Source organism: Pelophylax lessonae (genome assembly GCF_965119305.1).
Source record: "Pelophylax lessonae genome assembly, chromosome: 1".
NCBI classification, from domain to species: domain Eukaryota; kingdom Metazoa; phylum Chordata; class Amphibia; order Anura; family Ranidae; genus Pelophylax; species Pelophylax lessonae.
The window spans coordinates 791,292,203-791,308,919 of NC_138768.1; the positions used below are offsets into that span (position 1 = coordinate 791,292,203).

Here is a 16,717-nt window from a genome sequence, read left to right on the forward strand (position 1 = left end):
GCGCGTCATCCCTCCACAGCTTCTGGGCATGCCCAGAAGCTGTTTAGAAGGGAATGACGCGCGCGTGCCGGAACTGACGTCGGGGCCGTTGCAGGCGCAATGATTCCTGGGAGCGATGACGTTCAGCTCCCAGGAATCATTGCAAAAGCCAGGAAGTGACGAATCGCCGTGGCCGCCGAGGGGAGGAAGAAGGAAGTAAGGTGAGTATATTTTCTCTACAAGGTAAGTAAAAAAAAAAAAAAATTGCGATTATCCATTTGTTTTTCAGGTGACCCGGAGCGAGAAGATGGAGGTAAGTATAAAATTAGGGTGGAACTCCACTTTAAAATCCTTGTAGTGTACAGAGATCACCCAGAGGGGAATGTTTTTTCTCAACAAAAGTGGAGTTACGCTTTAAGCTTCTGCTGTTTTGATTAAATAGGAAGTAAACTCAGCTATAAAAATCAAACTTTTACAATGCATTAAAAGGACATGCAATATAAATATATTACACATAAAATATTTACATCATAACCATCTAAAAATACCTTTATTTCAAAAGTTAAACTTTATCTTTCTTCCTGGTCTCGGCCGCGCCATGTCATCTCCTGGTTTATGCTCCCCCTGCGGCCGTCATTTCCGCCGTTACTGCATTCCTTGCATTCCTTTTTAATTGTAATGAAAACTCTCTGTGTAATATTGGCTCTCACTGTATTGTAAGGCTGCCGTTTTTTCACTCACTCCCCCTCCCCTTGTGTTCTCTCACTTGTTCACTCCCCCTCCCCTGTGAGATGAGGAAGCAGGAAGCTGGGGAGAAAGGCACAGCTAATCGCGAGACTTAGCTGTGCCGGTTTGAGACATACAGGGAGCCGGGTTTTGAGGAACAGGTTCTGAATGCTTGGTAGTTAAGACTTATATTTTATTTACTTTGTATTAACTTTTGTGGTACAAGTTCTATTCTCGATGCCCTCTCCTTTACCCACTTTACCCTACCCACACCCTGCTGACTTCTTCCTTTTCCTTTTTTTTTTCCCACAGCCATGTTCTGAATACCTTCTCAAAATCTTAATATCTCAGAATATCATATTAATAGTTCTACCTTTTTCTTTTTTTCCTTCCTTTTGTGCAAACTTCACTATACGGTATAACATTTATAATACTTCTGCAACAATAACAGTATTTCTACTTCGGTTTTTGTTTTGTAACTTGCTTTATGGCTGTTTTATAAAACTCAATAAAAGTATTGAACGAGACATACAGGGAGAGCCAGGCATTTCCTTTGTTAATGAAACGGCACACATATCGTGCCGTGGATTGAAAAACACACTGGGCATGCGCCAAAGACATCATCAAATATTACAGGAAGGATTACAGGAAGATTTTAGAAGTAAGAAATCTTTTCCAGGCACTAGGGTTGAGCGAACACGGACTGTATTATTCGTGTTCGTACCGAATAATTGGATTTTTGTTACCCGAACACGGACCCGAAAACTTTACTGTATATTCGGGTAAAAATCCGTGTTCGGTCGTTTTATTTCTGGGTTTTGCATGCTTTGGCGCGCTTTTCATGGCGGGCTTTCAACAGCCAATCAACAAGCGTTTAACTGGTGTGCCTAAGCCATCCCAGCCATGCCTACAAATGTATCAGTAGCTGTGATTGGCCGTCTGAAGCATGTGACCAAGTCTTTGTAAGTTCGAGGCAGCGCCGCTGCGGCGTCATTCTGCTGTTTAGTTCAGGGAGAGAGCACACATCAACGTGCTGGCTGCTGATTAGGGACAGACAGGAAAAAAAAAACATTTGTGTCCGGATAGAATTGAGGGACGGGTCAGAGTGTGTTAGGCAGGGCGAGTTGTAGGCATTTTAGGGAGAGAGTCTGCAGATTTTTAGGGTCAGTGTGTTCTACAAACTACAATCGATATTGCTGTGTGGGGTGGGGTTTGCAGTGACCGATCTACGATCTTAGCAATCCTTTTAGGGACAGAGTCTGCTGATTTTTAGGGTCAGACAGTGCGTTCTACAAACTACAATCGATATTGCTGTGTGGGGTGGGGTTTGCAGTGACCGATCTACGATCTTAGCAATCCTTTTAGGGACAGAGTCTGCTGATTTTTAGGGTCAGACAGTGTGTTCTACAAACTACAATCGATATTGCTGTGTGGGGGGGGGGGGGGTTGCAGTCACCCGATCTACGATCTTATCAATCCTTTTAGGGACAGAGTCTGCTGATTTTTAGGGTCAGACAGTGTGTTCTACAAACTACAATCGATATTGCTGTGTGGTGTGGGATAGGAGATAGGCAGGTGTCAGTGGTCCACATCCATTTTGCTGTGTGTGGGCTGCAGTGAACACAATCTTTTTGGGGTGCAGTGAACACAATCTTTTTGGGGTACAGTGAACACAATCTTTTTGGGGTGCTGGCTTCTGATTAGGGACAGACAGGAAAAAAAAACATTTGTGTCCGGATAGAATTGAGGGACAGGTCGGAGTGTGTTAGGCAGGGCGAGTTGTAGGCATTTTAGGGAGAGAGTCTGCTGATTTTTAGGGTCAGTGTGTTCTACAAACTACAATCGATATTGCTGTGTGGGGTGGGGTTTGCAGTGACCGATCTACGATCTTATTAATCCTTTTAGGGACTGAGTCTGCTGATTTTTAGGGTCAGACAGTGCATTCTACAAACTACAATCGATATTGCTGTGTGGGGGGGGGGGGGGTTTGCAGTCACCTGATCTACGATCTTATCAATCCTTTTAGGGACAGAGTCTGCTGATTTTTAGGGTCAGACAGTGTGTTCTACAAACTACAATCGATATTGCTGTGTGGTGTGGGATAAGAGATAGGCAGGTGTCAGTGGTCCACATCCATTTTGCTGTGTGTGGGCTGCAGTGAACACAATCTTTTTGGGGTGCAGTGAACACAATCTTTTTGGGGTACAGTGAACACAATCTTTTTGGGGTGCAGTGAACACAATCTTTTTGGGGTGCAGTGAACACAATCTTTTTTGCCCACTGAGGAGGAGGGAGAAAAGTATTTTTCTATCAGGCACTGTGTGCAGCATTTTTCTGATGTATGACTGATCATACACTGCTGTGTTCAGTTCACATGTGCTAATATTGAGTGGTTTCAAAAAGCATACACTTTTTTTCTATTCCACTATTCAATATACAGCCTTGGGTTAAAAAAAATTAAATTGTGGCCTGCAGCAGAGCTGAATGATATTTGGGGTTTTTGGGGTTCATCTCATACTTCTGAAGATTTGAGGGTGCTGCCTGTTCCATACTCCTCCTACTCCTCATATTGATCATATTTTCTATTCCGCTATTTAATCAAAACCTTTGGGTATAAACAATTAAATTGCGGGATAGTCTGTGTCGGTACGTGTGAGATACACCTTTCCAATTTTTGGGGCGCATCTCATACTGCCGAGGATTTGAGGGTGCTTCAGTCTGCCTCCTGCCTGTTCCGAACTCCTCCTACTCCTCATCCTGCCTTTAGGGTACAAAAAATTGTAATCGGGGCCTAGATTGTGTTTGTACGTGTGAGATACACCGTTTTGTAAAATTTGTCCTATTCCGCTATTCAATATACACCCTGTTTGAGTGTAAAAAATTAAATTGCGGGATAGTCTTTACCGTTACACGCGTATACGAGATACGCCTTTTTAAATTTGTTTGGCGCATCTCCTTCTACCGCCGAGGATTGCAGGGCGCTTCAGTTTGGCTCCTGTTCCCAACTCCTCCTACTCCTCTTCCTCATCCTGCCTTTAGGGTACAAAAAATTGTAATCGGGGCCTAGTCTGTGTTTGTACGTGTGAGATACACCGTATTATAACATTTTTCCTATTCCGCTATTCAATATACACCCTTTTGGAGTGTAAGAAAATTAAATTACGGCATAGTCTGTATCGGTACGTGTGAGATACACCTTTTAAATTTGTTTGGCGCATCTCCTTCCACCGCCAAGGATTGCAGGGCACTTCAGTTTGCCTCCTGTTCCCAACTCCTCCTACTCCTCTTCCTCATCCTCCCTTTAGGGTACAAAAAAATTTAATCGGGGCCTAGTCTCTGTTTGTACGTGTGAGATACACCGTTTTTTTATCCTTTTTCCAATTCCGCTATTCAATATACACCCTTTTGGGGTAAAAAACATTAAATTGCGGCAAAGTTTGCATATTTGACTGTCAGATACACCCGTGTGATACTGTTGTTGTTTTGTTCCACTATTCAATAAACACCTTTCTAGGGCAAGATCATAAATTACAGAAATATGAGGAGACCGTCAAATAGGGGCCGTGGCCTGGGTCATGGTGCTGCTGGTAGAGCTCCTGTTGCAAGGAGAGGACGTGGTCGATCTGTGCCAGCTACACACACAAGTGAAACACTTTCCACAAGTGTTAGTAGGCGACAGAACCTGCAGCAGTATTTGGTAGGGCATAATGCGCCTCTAGACGTGATGAGGCCTGAAGAAGTACAGGCGATAGTAGATTGGGTTGCTGACAGTGCCTCCAGTTCCTTCACATTGTCTCCCATCCAGTCTACTGCAGAAAGGTCAGAGTTGGCACCTGCAGCCAATGTCCAACCGTCTTTCACCTCACCCCCTTGGAAATCAGGCAAGCAGTCTGAGCCCCAATCCATACAGCAGTCTCTTGTTCTTTTTGAGGACTCTGTCATCAGGGTTTCCCAGGGCCATCCACCTAGCCCTGCCCCAGAAGTTGAAGAGATTGAGTGCAGCGATGCCCAACCACTTATTTCTCAAGATGAGTACATGCAAGGACCATCGCAGCACGTCTCCGATGATGACGAAACGCAGGTGCCAACTGCTGCGGCGTTCAGCATTGTGGAGACCGACAAGGAGGGCAGGGGTGAAGACTGGGTGGAAGATGATGTGGAGGACGATGAGGTCCCCGACCCCACATGGAATGAACATCATGCAGGTGACCTGAGTAGTTTGGAGGAAGAGGCGGTGGTCGCACAGAGCCACCAGCACAGCAGAAGAGGGAGCAGGGTGCAGAAGTGGAGCGGCCGTGCCCTAGACACTACGCCCGCTACTGCCCAACGCAGCAAGGGAACAAGCGCACCAAAGTCAGCTCAAAGGAGTTCTCTAGCGTGGAAGTTCTTTAGAAAATGTGCTGATGACAGGACACGAGTGGTTTGCACCCTGTGCAATCAGTGCCTGAAGCGAGGCATAAACCTTCTCAACCTGAGCACAACCTGCATGATCAGGCATCTAAGTGCAAAGCACAAGCTGCAGTGGAGTAGACACCTTCAAAACCAAGAAACGTCTCTGGCTCATCCTGCTTCCTCTTCTGCTGCAGTCTCGGCCGCTCCAGCCACATCTGTAGTGATACCAGCACCTGCCACCCCGCAAACAGAGGATCTGTCAGCAACACCACCACCTGGGTCACCAACCATCTCCACAATGTCCTGTGGAAGCGTTCAGCTTTCCATCTCCCAAACACTTGAGAGGAAGAGGAAGTACCCCCCTACCCACCCGCGATCCCTGGCCCTGAATGCCAGCATTTCACAATTATTGGCCTTTGAAATGCTGTCATTCCGTCTGGTGGAGACGCACAGTTTTAAAAACCTTATGTCGGTGGCTGCCCCACAGTACGTCGTGCCCAGCCGCCACTACTTTTCCAGGCAAGCCATCCCTTCCCTGCACAACCAAGTGGGGGAAAAAATCAGGTGTGCACTGCGCAACGCCATCTCTGGCAAGGTCCACCTAACTACCGATACGTGGACCAGTAAGCACGGTCAGGGGCGTTATATCTCCCTAACGGCATACTGGGTAAATGCAGTGGCGGATGGGCCTGAGGCGGATAGCAATTTGGCGCATGTCCTTCCACCACCGAGGATTGCAGGGCGCTTCAGTTTGCCTCCTGTTCCTAACTCCTCCTACTCCGCTTCCTCATCCTCTACCGCCTCCTCATCCGGACAGCGTAACACCTTCACCACCAACTTCAGCACGGCCAGGGGTAAATGACAGCAGGCAGTTTTAAAACTTGCCTGTTTGGGGGACAAACCACACACCGCGCAGGAGTTGTGGAGGAGCATGGAACAGCAGACAAATGAGTGGTTGCTGCCAGCGAGCCTCAAGCCCGGCCTGGTGGTGTGCGATAACGGGCGAAATCTCATAGCAGCTCTGGGCCTAGCCGGTTTGACGCACATCCCTTGCCTGGCGCATGTGCTGAATGTCAGAGCTGTCCCGATATGTCAGAGCTGCTGCAAAAAGTGCGGGCCGTCTGTGCGCACTTTCGGCGTTCTCACCCTGCTGCTGCTCGCCTGTCAGCGCTGCAGCGTAACTTCGGCCTTCCCGCTCACCGCCTCATATGTGGATCTCCACCTTGCACATGCTGCAAAGACTGTGCGAGCAGCAGCAGGCCATAGTGGAGTTTCAGCTGCAGCACGCACGCGTGAGTCGCTCTGCGGAACAGCACCACTTCACCACCAATAACTGGGCCTCCATGCGAGACCTGTGTGCCTTGTTGCCCTGTTTTGAGTACTCCACCAACATGGCCAGTGCCGATGACTCCGTTCTCAGCTTAACTATCCCACTTCTATGCCTCCTTGAAAAAACAATTCGGGCGATGATGGAAGAGGATGTGGCACAGGATGAGGAGGAGGAGGAGGATGAAGAGGTAACATTTCCAAGGCTTTCAGGGCAGTCATTCGCAAGGGGCTCCGAGGGTGGGTTCCTGCACACACAAACGCCAGGGACACAATTGTCCAGCAGGGGCACAGTTCTGGAGGATGAGGAGGATGAGGAGGGGGAGCTGGAGGAGGAGATGGAAGCATGTTCACAGCAGGGTGGTGTAAGATTCTGGTACCTCCGGTACCCTTAATCACCACTTTCTCTGTAATGCGTCCCACCTTTCTCTTCAGGTGGTACGCATATACCTTTAAGAACAATGATGTCACTGCTGAGAGCCGCAGAGCGGCTATTTCAACCGCCGGCGGTCTCACTCACATTGTTCGTTCAACCTGCCTTGTTATCCACATGCTTTCAAGCCTGTCTCTCGATCGGAACCTCCAGCTATTCCCTTTACCTGGAGCAGACCGGAACCTCGCTACTGATCCCTGTATCTCGCTACCGGATCATTCCTTATCTACTGGACCTCTCTAAACTACTAACATTACAAGTGATAAGTACCCCGCAGGGGAACCCTCCATAACCTTATTGCACTATCTACCTATGCACATTAAGGACTGTTACTACCTATCCATACTATTCTATCATCTGCACTGTTACATAGATTGCTAGCTCTTGAGCCTACTACCATCTATCATCTGCACTGCTGCATAGATTGCTAGCTCTCCTGTCTACTACTATCTATCCTTGCACTGGGTTAGTCTATCCTATATTTGTCATCTGCTGTCCTCACCACCTGTTAGCATACTCGATACTAACCTATCTGCATTCCTAAATACCATCTTGAACTCTCCTATACAAACCTATTAAGTGATTACCCTCCTTGTCACTGTTCACACCTGTCCCTTCAGCACATCACCTTCATACTATCATATACATACTATCACTCCAGGAACATCTCATTGAGTGTGTATATATCTGTATGTTGAAGCTGACAGGCCCACGGTGATGAGTCCTGGAGAGTTGGATCTGGTATTCAACACATCTCTACATGACTACTGAGTGGAGATTTTGCAGCTGCAAATCCAGCCTATACTAAAAACGCCGGAGCGTTACAGGTGGCACCCAGGCCAGCTCATGGCCATCACTGGTGCGTGGCTGGGGGGATACAGAGGACACGGATGATACACCTCCCACAGAGGACAGCCTTTCGTTGCCTCTGGGCAGCCTGGCACACATGAGCGATTACATGCTGCAGTGTCTCCACAACGACCGCTGAGTTGCCCACATTCTAACTTGTGCTGATTACTGGGTGGCCACGCTGCTGGATCCCCGTTACAAGGACAACGTACCGTCCTTAATTCACTCACTGGAGCGCGATCGCAAGATGCGCGAGTACAAGCGCACGCTGGTAGACGCCATGCTGCTGGCATTCCCACCTGACAGCGGGGCCACAGTGGAAGCACAAGGCAGAGGAGGAGGAGGAGGAGATGGAAGAGGTCGCCAACGCAACCAGGGCACCGCCAGCACCTCAGAAGGCAGGGTTAGCATGGCCGAAATGTGGAAAAGCTTTGTCAGCACGCCACAACAAACAGCAGCACCAGCAGCTCATATGGAACGTCTTAGCAGGAGACAGCATTTCACCAACATGGTGGAGCAGTATGTGTGCACACGCCTAGACGTACTGAATGAGGGGTCTGCCCCCTTCAACTTCTGGGTCTCCAAGTTGGGCACATGGCCTGAGCTTGCCCTTTACACCTTGGAGGTGCTGGCGTGCCCTGCAGCCAGTGTATTATCTGAACGGGTATTTAGCACGGCTGGGGGCGTTATCACAGACAAGCGCAGCCGCCTGTCCAGAGACAATGTGGACAAGCTCACGTTCATTAAAATGAACCAGGCATGGATCCCACGGGACTTTTCCGTACCTTGTGCAGAATAGCGATGGATACCGACCTTACCCAGCCATTGTTCCATTTTTGCTCTTTCTCACTCTTTTGGGGTGTACCCTCATTTAAAATTTGTGAAAAGAAGCAGTGTTGGCTACCTCGTCCACTCCTCCTCCACCGCCGCTTCCACCTACACCGCCCATAGGTGTGCGCAGCCTATTGCATTAGGGTGTGCACCCCAAAGTTTAAATACACATGCATGTGTTTGCCTACATGTACATGGCCCCGATACATTACTCTCCCTGCTGGCAAAGTGAAATAGAGCAGAGCAGGTCCGAGGGAGATCTTTCCCATCTCCTCACTGGCAAACAGAGCGGTAATGCTATGTGCCCTAGGTGATTAGGGTGTGCCCAGGCACATCCGGCACACCCTGTGTGCACGCCTATGACACCGCCACATCCACCACCACCTCAACCTCCCTCCTACTCCATATGGGCCTCGTCCTTCAGAGATGAAGAACATTGTTTTATTTTTCTGTTTTTTTTTTTGTTGTTTTAAGTTATTTCCCTATCCACATTTGTTTGCAGAGCACTTGCCATGCTCTTAACTACGTTTTGCTGCCATTTGCAGCAGTCTAGCCCTTTCCATTGGTGTTTTGGAGCCATTTTAGTGCCTGAAAGTTCGGGTCCCCATTGACTTCAATGGAGTTCGGTGTCCGGGAAAAGTTCGGCAAAAGTCCGGGACACGGACCCGGACTTTTTTTTAAAGTTCGGCCGAACCCGCCGAACACGGACATCCAGGTGTCCGCTCAACTCTACCAGGCACCTATCGATTGCTTTCTTTAGGCAGATTATAATGAGCTGAAGTGAAAATGGGGAGTTTACAACCTCTTTAATTGTAATTTCTAAATTGAAGAGCTGTACATCATATGTGTATGGGTGCCCAACACTGGACTACAATAAACCTATAATATGTTAAATATATATGTGATTTAGAAAATTCCACCTTACCTACGGTATCTTGTGTTTCTTGTCTCCATAGGACAGCTTGGATAATTACTGTTTTGTGGTCTTTGCTGCGATCTGCTTGGTTGGTGCCCTCTACCTCTATTTCGTTTTACCTGAAACAAAAAACAAAACATTTCATGAAATTGACCAAGCTTTTGCCAAAATGAATAAAACATCTTCAGCATTAAAAGAGTCAGAGGAATATTCAAGAACTGAGAAGGCTGTTGAACAGATTGAGAATACTAAAGCTCACACAGATAATGGTGACAACAGTATGGAGATGGAATACATAAACCGGTTGTGAGGTGCATTTGGGGAGCAAGGAGGCTCCCTACTCTGAATTACAACTCCCATCACAAGCCTACTCATTGGTGACAGTGTATTGGCAGCTGTGTAATGTCTTTTTCTTATAATTACTACAAATTCATTATGCATTATGTTATGACTTTTTATAAAGTGACACTAACCTTTTCCCTGCAGGGTAAAATAACAGGGTCACTTAACTCATCTACTATTCGGCACCAAATACTTACCATAGCTTCACTCCCTAAAGGGGATAGAAAAATCGGAAGTAAAATTTCGTCCGACTGATTTTCGGAATGTTAGTATGGCACTTTCGACACCCAATTACAAATTTTTGGACCACAAAAACTGGATGTGCAGGCTTTAACATTTTATTGTACGTCAACACAATGTCCGATTTTCGTTTAATTAGTACAGTTTTCGTCCGAAAAAAATCGTAAGAGCAAGACTAGGCATGCTCAGAAACGAAAGAACACATACAAAATAATTCAACACATGACATCACTTCTGAAGTTGAATTCTGTTGTACGAGAATTTCCATATGAAAGTAACCCCTTCACTTTCCATATGAGACTAGCATCATCATGCAACAAAAAATGGACAAAAGATCGTTCGATAATCTGATCGTGTGTTTACGAGGCTTTACTGTTCTGTTCATATTCAAATGAAAGCTCTAACAGGATTGAAGGATATATAGTTATGACTGGGGTATTGCCCATGTTACGGCTGCCATGACACTACCCAAGTACCACCCCATTGTCCTTCAACCATTTTACCCGACTTTAAATAAATTCAGACCAAAACATCTTTATTTGGGTTTTAATGGCCATAGCAGCCCTTTTATTAAACAACCATAGATAACAAATCTCTTCATTGCATATTGCATTCTTTATCAAACAACAACATAACAGAACATAAACAGCCTGCTAAAGCTACCTGCTCTTCTAATAGGTCTTAAGATTTTTGAAAGCACCCTTGAATGACCAACCGGCTGTATCTGGCACCAACTTGCATCACCAGGGCCCCCAGCCACAATTACACCGGCTCGGGGACAATCGTTTATCCATTCTCCCTCCCCCCCCCGATACATCCAGCTTAATCACTGCCATTTTACTTCAGACACTTATTAGGGCAGGTACACCCATACCAAAGATGGCCCAGACCCTTGTTTTCCAAAGAATGTAACCCCTGCCTTCAAAAGCCCAGAGACCTCTGCCTGCTGCAATGACAACACTATCATTATCTTACTCCATAAAAAGGAAACCCAGCAGCATAAGCAATAAAAAGGGGGCGGGAGAATCTTGTCCTACACTGTCCCCCTGCTAACTGATGCTAAAGGCAGCACCTCCGACCAAGAGACCCCTAGGACCACACCCTACCCCACCCTGCCCCACCCCATCCTCCACCAATAAGGTAAGTCCTATATTTTTCTTGAGCCCTTATCATTATTAACCCTTGTTTCAATATAGTCTATACTCCCAAACCCAGTCATGTAGGCCTTTCGCTTATGCTGCGCCTACAGCTGCTGGCCTGTTGCTTAAACTCTAATAATGTCCTCTCTGGCTTACAATGTACTCTCCTCCCAAAACTTCTTACTCTCTAGATCCCTTGTCTTCAGGATTTCTCCAGAGCCTCTCCCTACCCCAATCCATCCAGCTATCTCTTAAGCCTAGTACACACGCAACGAATTTCCGCCGACCGGTCGTCCATCTTTTGTCCAGAGTGGTGTTTTGTTGGTTGGAATGAGCCTAGACTGCACACGAATTTTCCTGCACGACAGAATTCTACTTCAGAAGTGATGTCATGTGTTTGTTTGCTTTCTTTGTGTTCTTTCTTCTCTGAGCATGCCCAGTCTTGCTCATAAGATTTTTCCCTGTCGAAATCTGTACTGACTGCACGAAAATCGGATGTGTTTTGGCAGAGGTCAAAAATTTTATAGCCTGCACACCAGAATTTTTTCGGCCGAAAAGTCGGAGTCGGTTGTCGGAAGCATCATACTAACAAGCCGAAAATCGGCAGATCGGTCATCGGACGAAAATTCCCGGCTGAATTTCGATGCGTGTGTACGAGGCTTCACTATGTCCATCTTCATGTGATCCTTAAAAACACATCTCTTTAGGAATACCTATTCCTCCTCTACCTAATAATTGGAATTTCACTTTCTCCATCTTAGTCCCACACAGTTATTACCCTTTGTATTGTTTGCTCCTTCCCTTTAAATTGTAAGCTCTCAGGAGCAGGGTCCTCCTAATCCTTTTGTATTGAATTGTATTGTAATTGTACTACCTCCCTTACTTTGTAAAGTGCTGTGCAAACTGTCGGCACTATACTGTGTAAATCCTGTTTAAAAATTATAATAATAATTAATAACAAATGCATTGAAATGCATGTAAAAAAGCAACAATTAGCACAACATAACCCTGTCCTGTACAGTGCATCTGGAAAGTATTTATAGCGCTTCACGTTTTCCACATTTTGTTATGTTACAGCCTTATTCCAAAATGGATTAAATTCATTATTTTCCTCAAAATTCTACAAACAATGCCCTATAATGACAACATAAAAGAAGTTTGTTTGAAATCTTTGCGATTTATTAAAAATAAAAAAATAAAAAATCACATGTACATAAGTATTCACAGCCTTTGCCATGACACTCAAAAATGAGCTCAGGTGCATCCTATTTCCTTGGATCATCCTTGAGATGTTTCTACAACTTGATTGGAGTCTACGTGTGGAAAATTCAGTTGATTGGACATGATTTGGAAAGGCACACATCTGTCTACATAAGGTCCCACAGTTAACAGTGCATGTCAGAGCACAAACCAAGCCATGAAGTCCAATTCTGAATTATCTGTAGACCTCCAAGACAGGATTGTATAGAGGCACAGATCTGGGGAAGGGTACAGAAACATTTCTGCAGCATTGAAGGTCCCAATAAGCACAGTGGCCTCCATCATCTATAAATGGAAGAAGTTGTGAATGGCCAGGATTCTTCCTAGAGCGGGCCGCCCAGCCAAACTGAGCGATTGGGGGAGAAGGGACTTAGTCAGGTAGGTGACCAAGAACCCGATGTTCACTGACAGAGCTCCATGGAGAGAGCCTAACCTTCCAGAAGAACAACCATCTCTGCAGCACTCCACCAATCAGGCCTGTATGGTAGAGTGGACAGACAGAAGCCACTCCTAAGTAAAAGGCACATGACAGCCTGCCTGGAGGTGCCAAAAGGCATGAGAAAAAAAAATATCTTGTCTAATGAAACAAAGATTGAACTCTTTGGCCTGAGTGGCAAGAGTCATGTCTGGAGGAAACCAGGCACCGCTCATCACCTGGCCAATACCATCCCTACAGTTAGGCATGGTCGTGGCAGCATCATACTGTGGGGATGTTTTTTCAGCGGCAGGAATTGGGAGACTAGTCAGGATCAAGGGAGAGATAAATGCAGCAATGTACAGAGACATCCATGATAAAAACCTGCTCCGGAGCCCAGACAGGGGTGAAGGGTTCATCTTCCAACAGGACAATGACCCTGCGCACACAGCCAAGATAACAAAGGAGTGGCTACAGGACAACTGTTTGAATGTCCTTGAGTGGCCCAGGCAGAGTGCAGACATGAACTCGATTGAACATCTCTGGAGAGATCTGAAAATGGCTGTGCACCGACGCTCCCCATCCAACCTGATGGAGCTTGAGAGGTCCTGCAAAGAAGAATGGGAGAAACTGCCCAAAGATAGGTGTGCCAAGCTTGTAGCATCATACTCAAAAAGACTTGAGGCTGTAATTGGTGCCAAAGGTGCTTTCACAAAGTATTGAGCGAAGGCTGTGAATACTTATGTACATGTGATTTTTTTTATTTTTAATAAATTTGCAAAGATTTCAAACAAACTTTTTCCCCGTTGTTATTATGGGGTATTGTTTGTAGAATTCTGAGGAAAATAATGAATTGAATCCATTTTGGACTAAGGCTGTAAACAAAATTTGGAAAAAGTGAAGCGCTGTGAATACTTTCCGGATGCACTGTACCATCAAATACACAACTTGAATGCAGCATTCCAGATCTTTCAAAAATGCTTGACAAATAATGTGAACATCAAATCGCCATCTAAACAAGGCTTTACAGGGCCACTTTACTAAAGATTAGCAATGATCAAACGGCCCGGATTTGAGTCACAATTTATTTCAGAAAATGTGGATTATGCAACCCTTAAATTATAGACTTGGGGCATGCATCAAATGTGTGCATGAGGTGTAACATAACGGAGTACCAAAGGATATGTAGCCCCCCCACAAGCCACAGTTTAGAACAGTCATAGGCATGCGCAGGGGGAGTGACAGGTGTGCCTGGGCACATTATAATCACTATGTGCGTTGCCGATCTCCCCCCTCCCCTTGTTGCCCCCCTGGAGTGCTGCTGGCTTTAATCCTCTCCCCCTGAATGCTGTGGGAGATGTTTTAGGATCATTTACTTGCACACACTCGCTCACTGTGTCCATTCATAACTGAAGCATAATAAACTGTGTTTACTATGCTCCAGTTTGTGAATGAACAGTAAGCCTCTCAGCACAGAGCACTTTCCAACTATTCTCTGCCCTGTGCAGCTGAGAATACAGAGAAAGGCATGTGTGTTTGAACTTTGGGGTGCACACCCTAATGCAATAGGCTGTGCACACCTGTAAGCACAGTAAAGCACCTTTTAATACAATATCTCTCCCTACACTGAATTGGCAGCTCTCCCTAGCAGCTCCAACACACACTTATAATATAACTGCTGAAAACCCATCATTTTATAGGGAGGGGGCAGGGTTCCCCACTCCTTCTAATTTTTGGTGTTTACAACTGACTTAAAGTGGTCGTAAACCTCAGATATGAAATATGCAGCCAATGGCTCCCGCTGTGATCAATATGCCCAGTGAAGAGAGAGACAGCGCCAAGAGTCTGGAGAGATTGGTTTGGGCTCAGGTAAGAAAAAGGGGAGGGGGGTGGGCATGATCTCCAGACCTTTTAACCACTTGCTGACCAGTCACGTTGACTGTGCTGCGGCAAAGTGGCTCGATTCTGTCCAGCGACGTAGTACTATGTCACTGGACTCCTCCCCTTCTGGGCGACGCTCGCGCGCCGCCGGAGGCTGGCTCCCGCTGTTTTCAGTCACAGCGGGAGTCGGGCCAGGGGAGGAGCGGCGGTGATCACCGCCGCTTTCCCTGATCGTCGGGGAATCGATGTCTGGAGATCCGCCCGCTTGTGTAAACAAAGAGGGCGGATCTCCGAAGTGACAGGCAGGGTCAGATTGCAGGGTTCAGCGTAGCTGAACATGCGATCTGTCCTTGTGTCACTCAATCACCTCCCCCACACACACGTTAGTAATCACCAGGCATACATTAACCCCTCCCTCTCCAATAAAATTAACCCCTTCCCTGCCAGTGTCATTTTTACAGTAACAGTGCATATTTTTAGCACTGATTACTATAGAAATGGCACTGGTACCCCCAAAAGTGTCAAAAATGTCAGTCAAGGGTCCGATCTGTCAGTCGCAATGTTGCAGTCCCGCAAAAAAAAAAAAATCGCAGATCGCCGCCATTACTCGTTAAAAAAAAAAAACACCAAAAATGACAGAAATCTTTCCCTTAGTTAGTAAACGCAATAACTTTTGCGCAAACCAATCAAAATACGCTTATTGTGATTTTTTTTACCAAACATAGGTAGCAGAAAACAAATTGGCCAAAAATTTTAAAAAATTTTGATTTTTTACATTTTTTGGGGGGGAATTTCATATAAAAAAAATGTGAAAAATATTATTTTTTCAAAATGGTCGCTCTTTTTTTGTTTATAGCGCAAAAGGTAAAAATCGCACAGGTGATCAAATACCACCAAAAGAAAGCTCTATTTGTCGGAAAAAAAGGACATAAATTTTGTTCGGGTACGGCGTTGCATGACCGCGCAATTGTCAGTTAAAGTCGCACAGTGCCGAATCACAAAAAGTGGCCCAGACGTAAGACAGCAAAATCCTCCGGTGGTAAAGTTGTTAAAGTGGTCGTAAACCTCAGATATGAAATATGCAGCCAATGGCTCCCACTGTGATCAATATGCCCAATGAGGAGAGAGACAGCGCCGAGAGTCTGGAGAGATTGGCTTGGGCTCGGGTAAGAATAAGGGGAGGGGGGTGGGCTGGATCTCCAGACCTTCTAAACAAAGGGCTATATTACTGTCCTTCAGACTTTAGTGGGACTGGACCTTGGCCAGTGGGAAAAGAAAATGCCCCAGCATGAGTGAGAATAAACAATTCCTCAGGCTTGGTGGCCAGTGGGAAAAAAAATGACATAGCACCTGTGGTCAAGAGGAAGAGGTATAATGTCCCATCGTGGTGTCAGTTGAAAGAAATAAGTACCCCATCATTGTTCCCATTGAGAGGAGTAGTTCCTCATGGTTTATGTGCACTTATTTTTTACTTGCTTCCTTGACAGGTAATTTCCTATCCTCAGGTTCATGTATAACCATGTATGTAGACTCGTGACTTTCTTACAGGCTCACTGAATACACTGTCTATACATTTTACTGAGAATTGAATGCTGGCAGCAAACTGCTCATTCAGTGACCCATAATGACAAATGAATACACTGAGGAAGTCAGCCCAGTACATACTAGATGACTGTGTTGGATTATTGGGCTTCCAATACTACTGGGGAAATTAGAAGCTTTTGTGTGTTTTGTAACCCTCTCAAAGGAAGTGCCTTTCCAATGGTTCTATTGGCTCAATTGATTTACAAAATGTTCCAGAATCACCCAGAGAGCCAATAATACTCTAGTCAGACTATATGACATATGGGGTTTTATAGTTCAGCCAAAGTTTTATATTTTACAGAGTATCTATGGCCAAAATTTTAAATCACATATTCATTTTCACTTAGAATTTTTAATTATTTCTAACCTACTCTTATTAATCTTAACAATTTTGAAGTTTGAAA

At 45.7% G+C, this 16,717-nt stretch overlaps 1 protein-coding gene across 2 annotated transcripts in view; it reads left to right on the forward strand.

The window, feature by feature from the left end:
* Positions 1 to 9,864, forward strand: part of SLC2A9 (solute carrier family 2 member 9) — a 532,155-nt gene extending 522,291 nt beyond the window's left edge. Inside the window, exon 13 of one of the 2 annotated variants that reach the window (XM_082252420.1) lies at positions 9,493 to 9,863. In XM_082252420.1, coding sequence (XP_082108546.1) covers positions 9,493 to 9,762 — 270 coding nt within the window. In that variant the 3' untranslated portion in view covers positions 9,763 to 9,863. Of the gene's footprint in view, positions 1 to 9,492 lie in introns of both variants that reach the window. The other variant, XM_082252421.1, reaches the window with a different exon arrangement.
* The last annotated feature ends 6,853 nt before the right edge of the window (positions 9,865 to 16,717 follow it).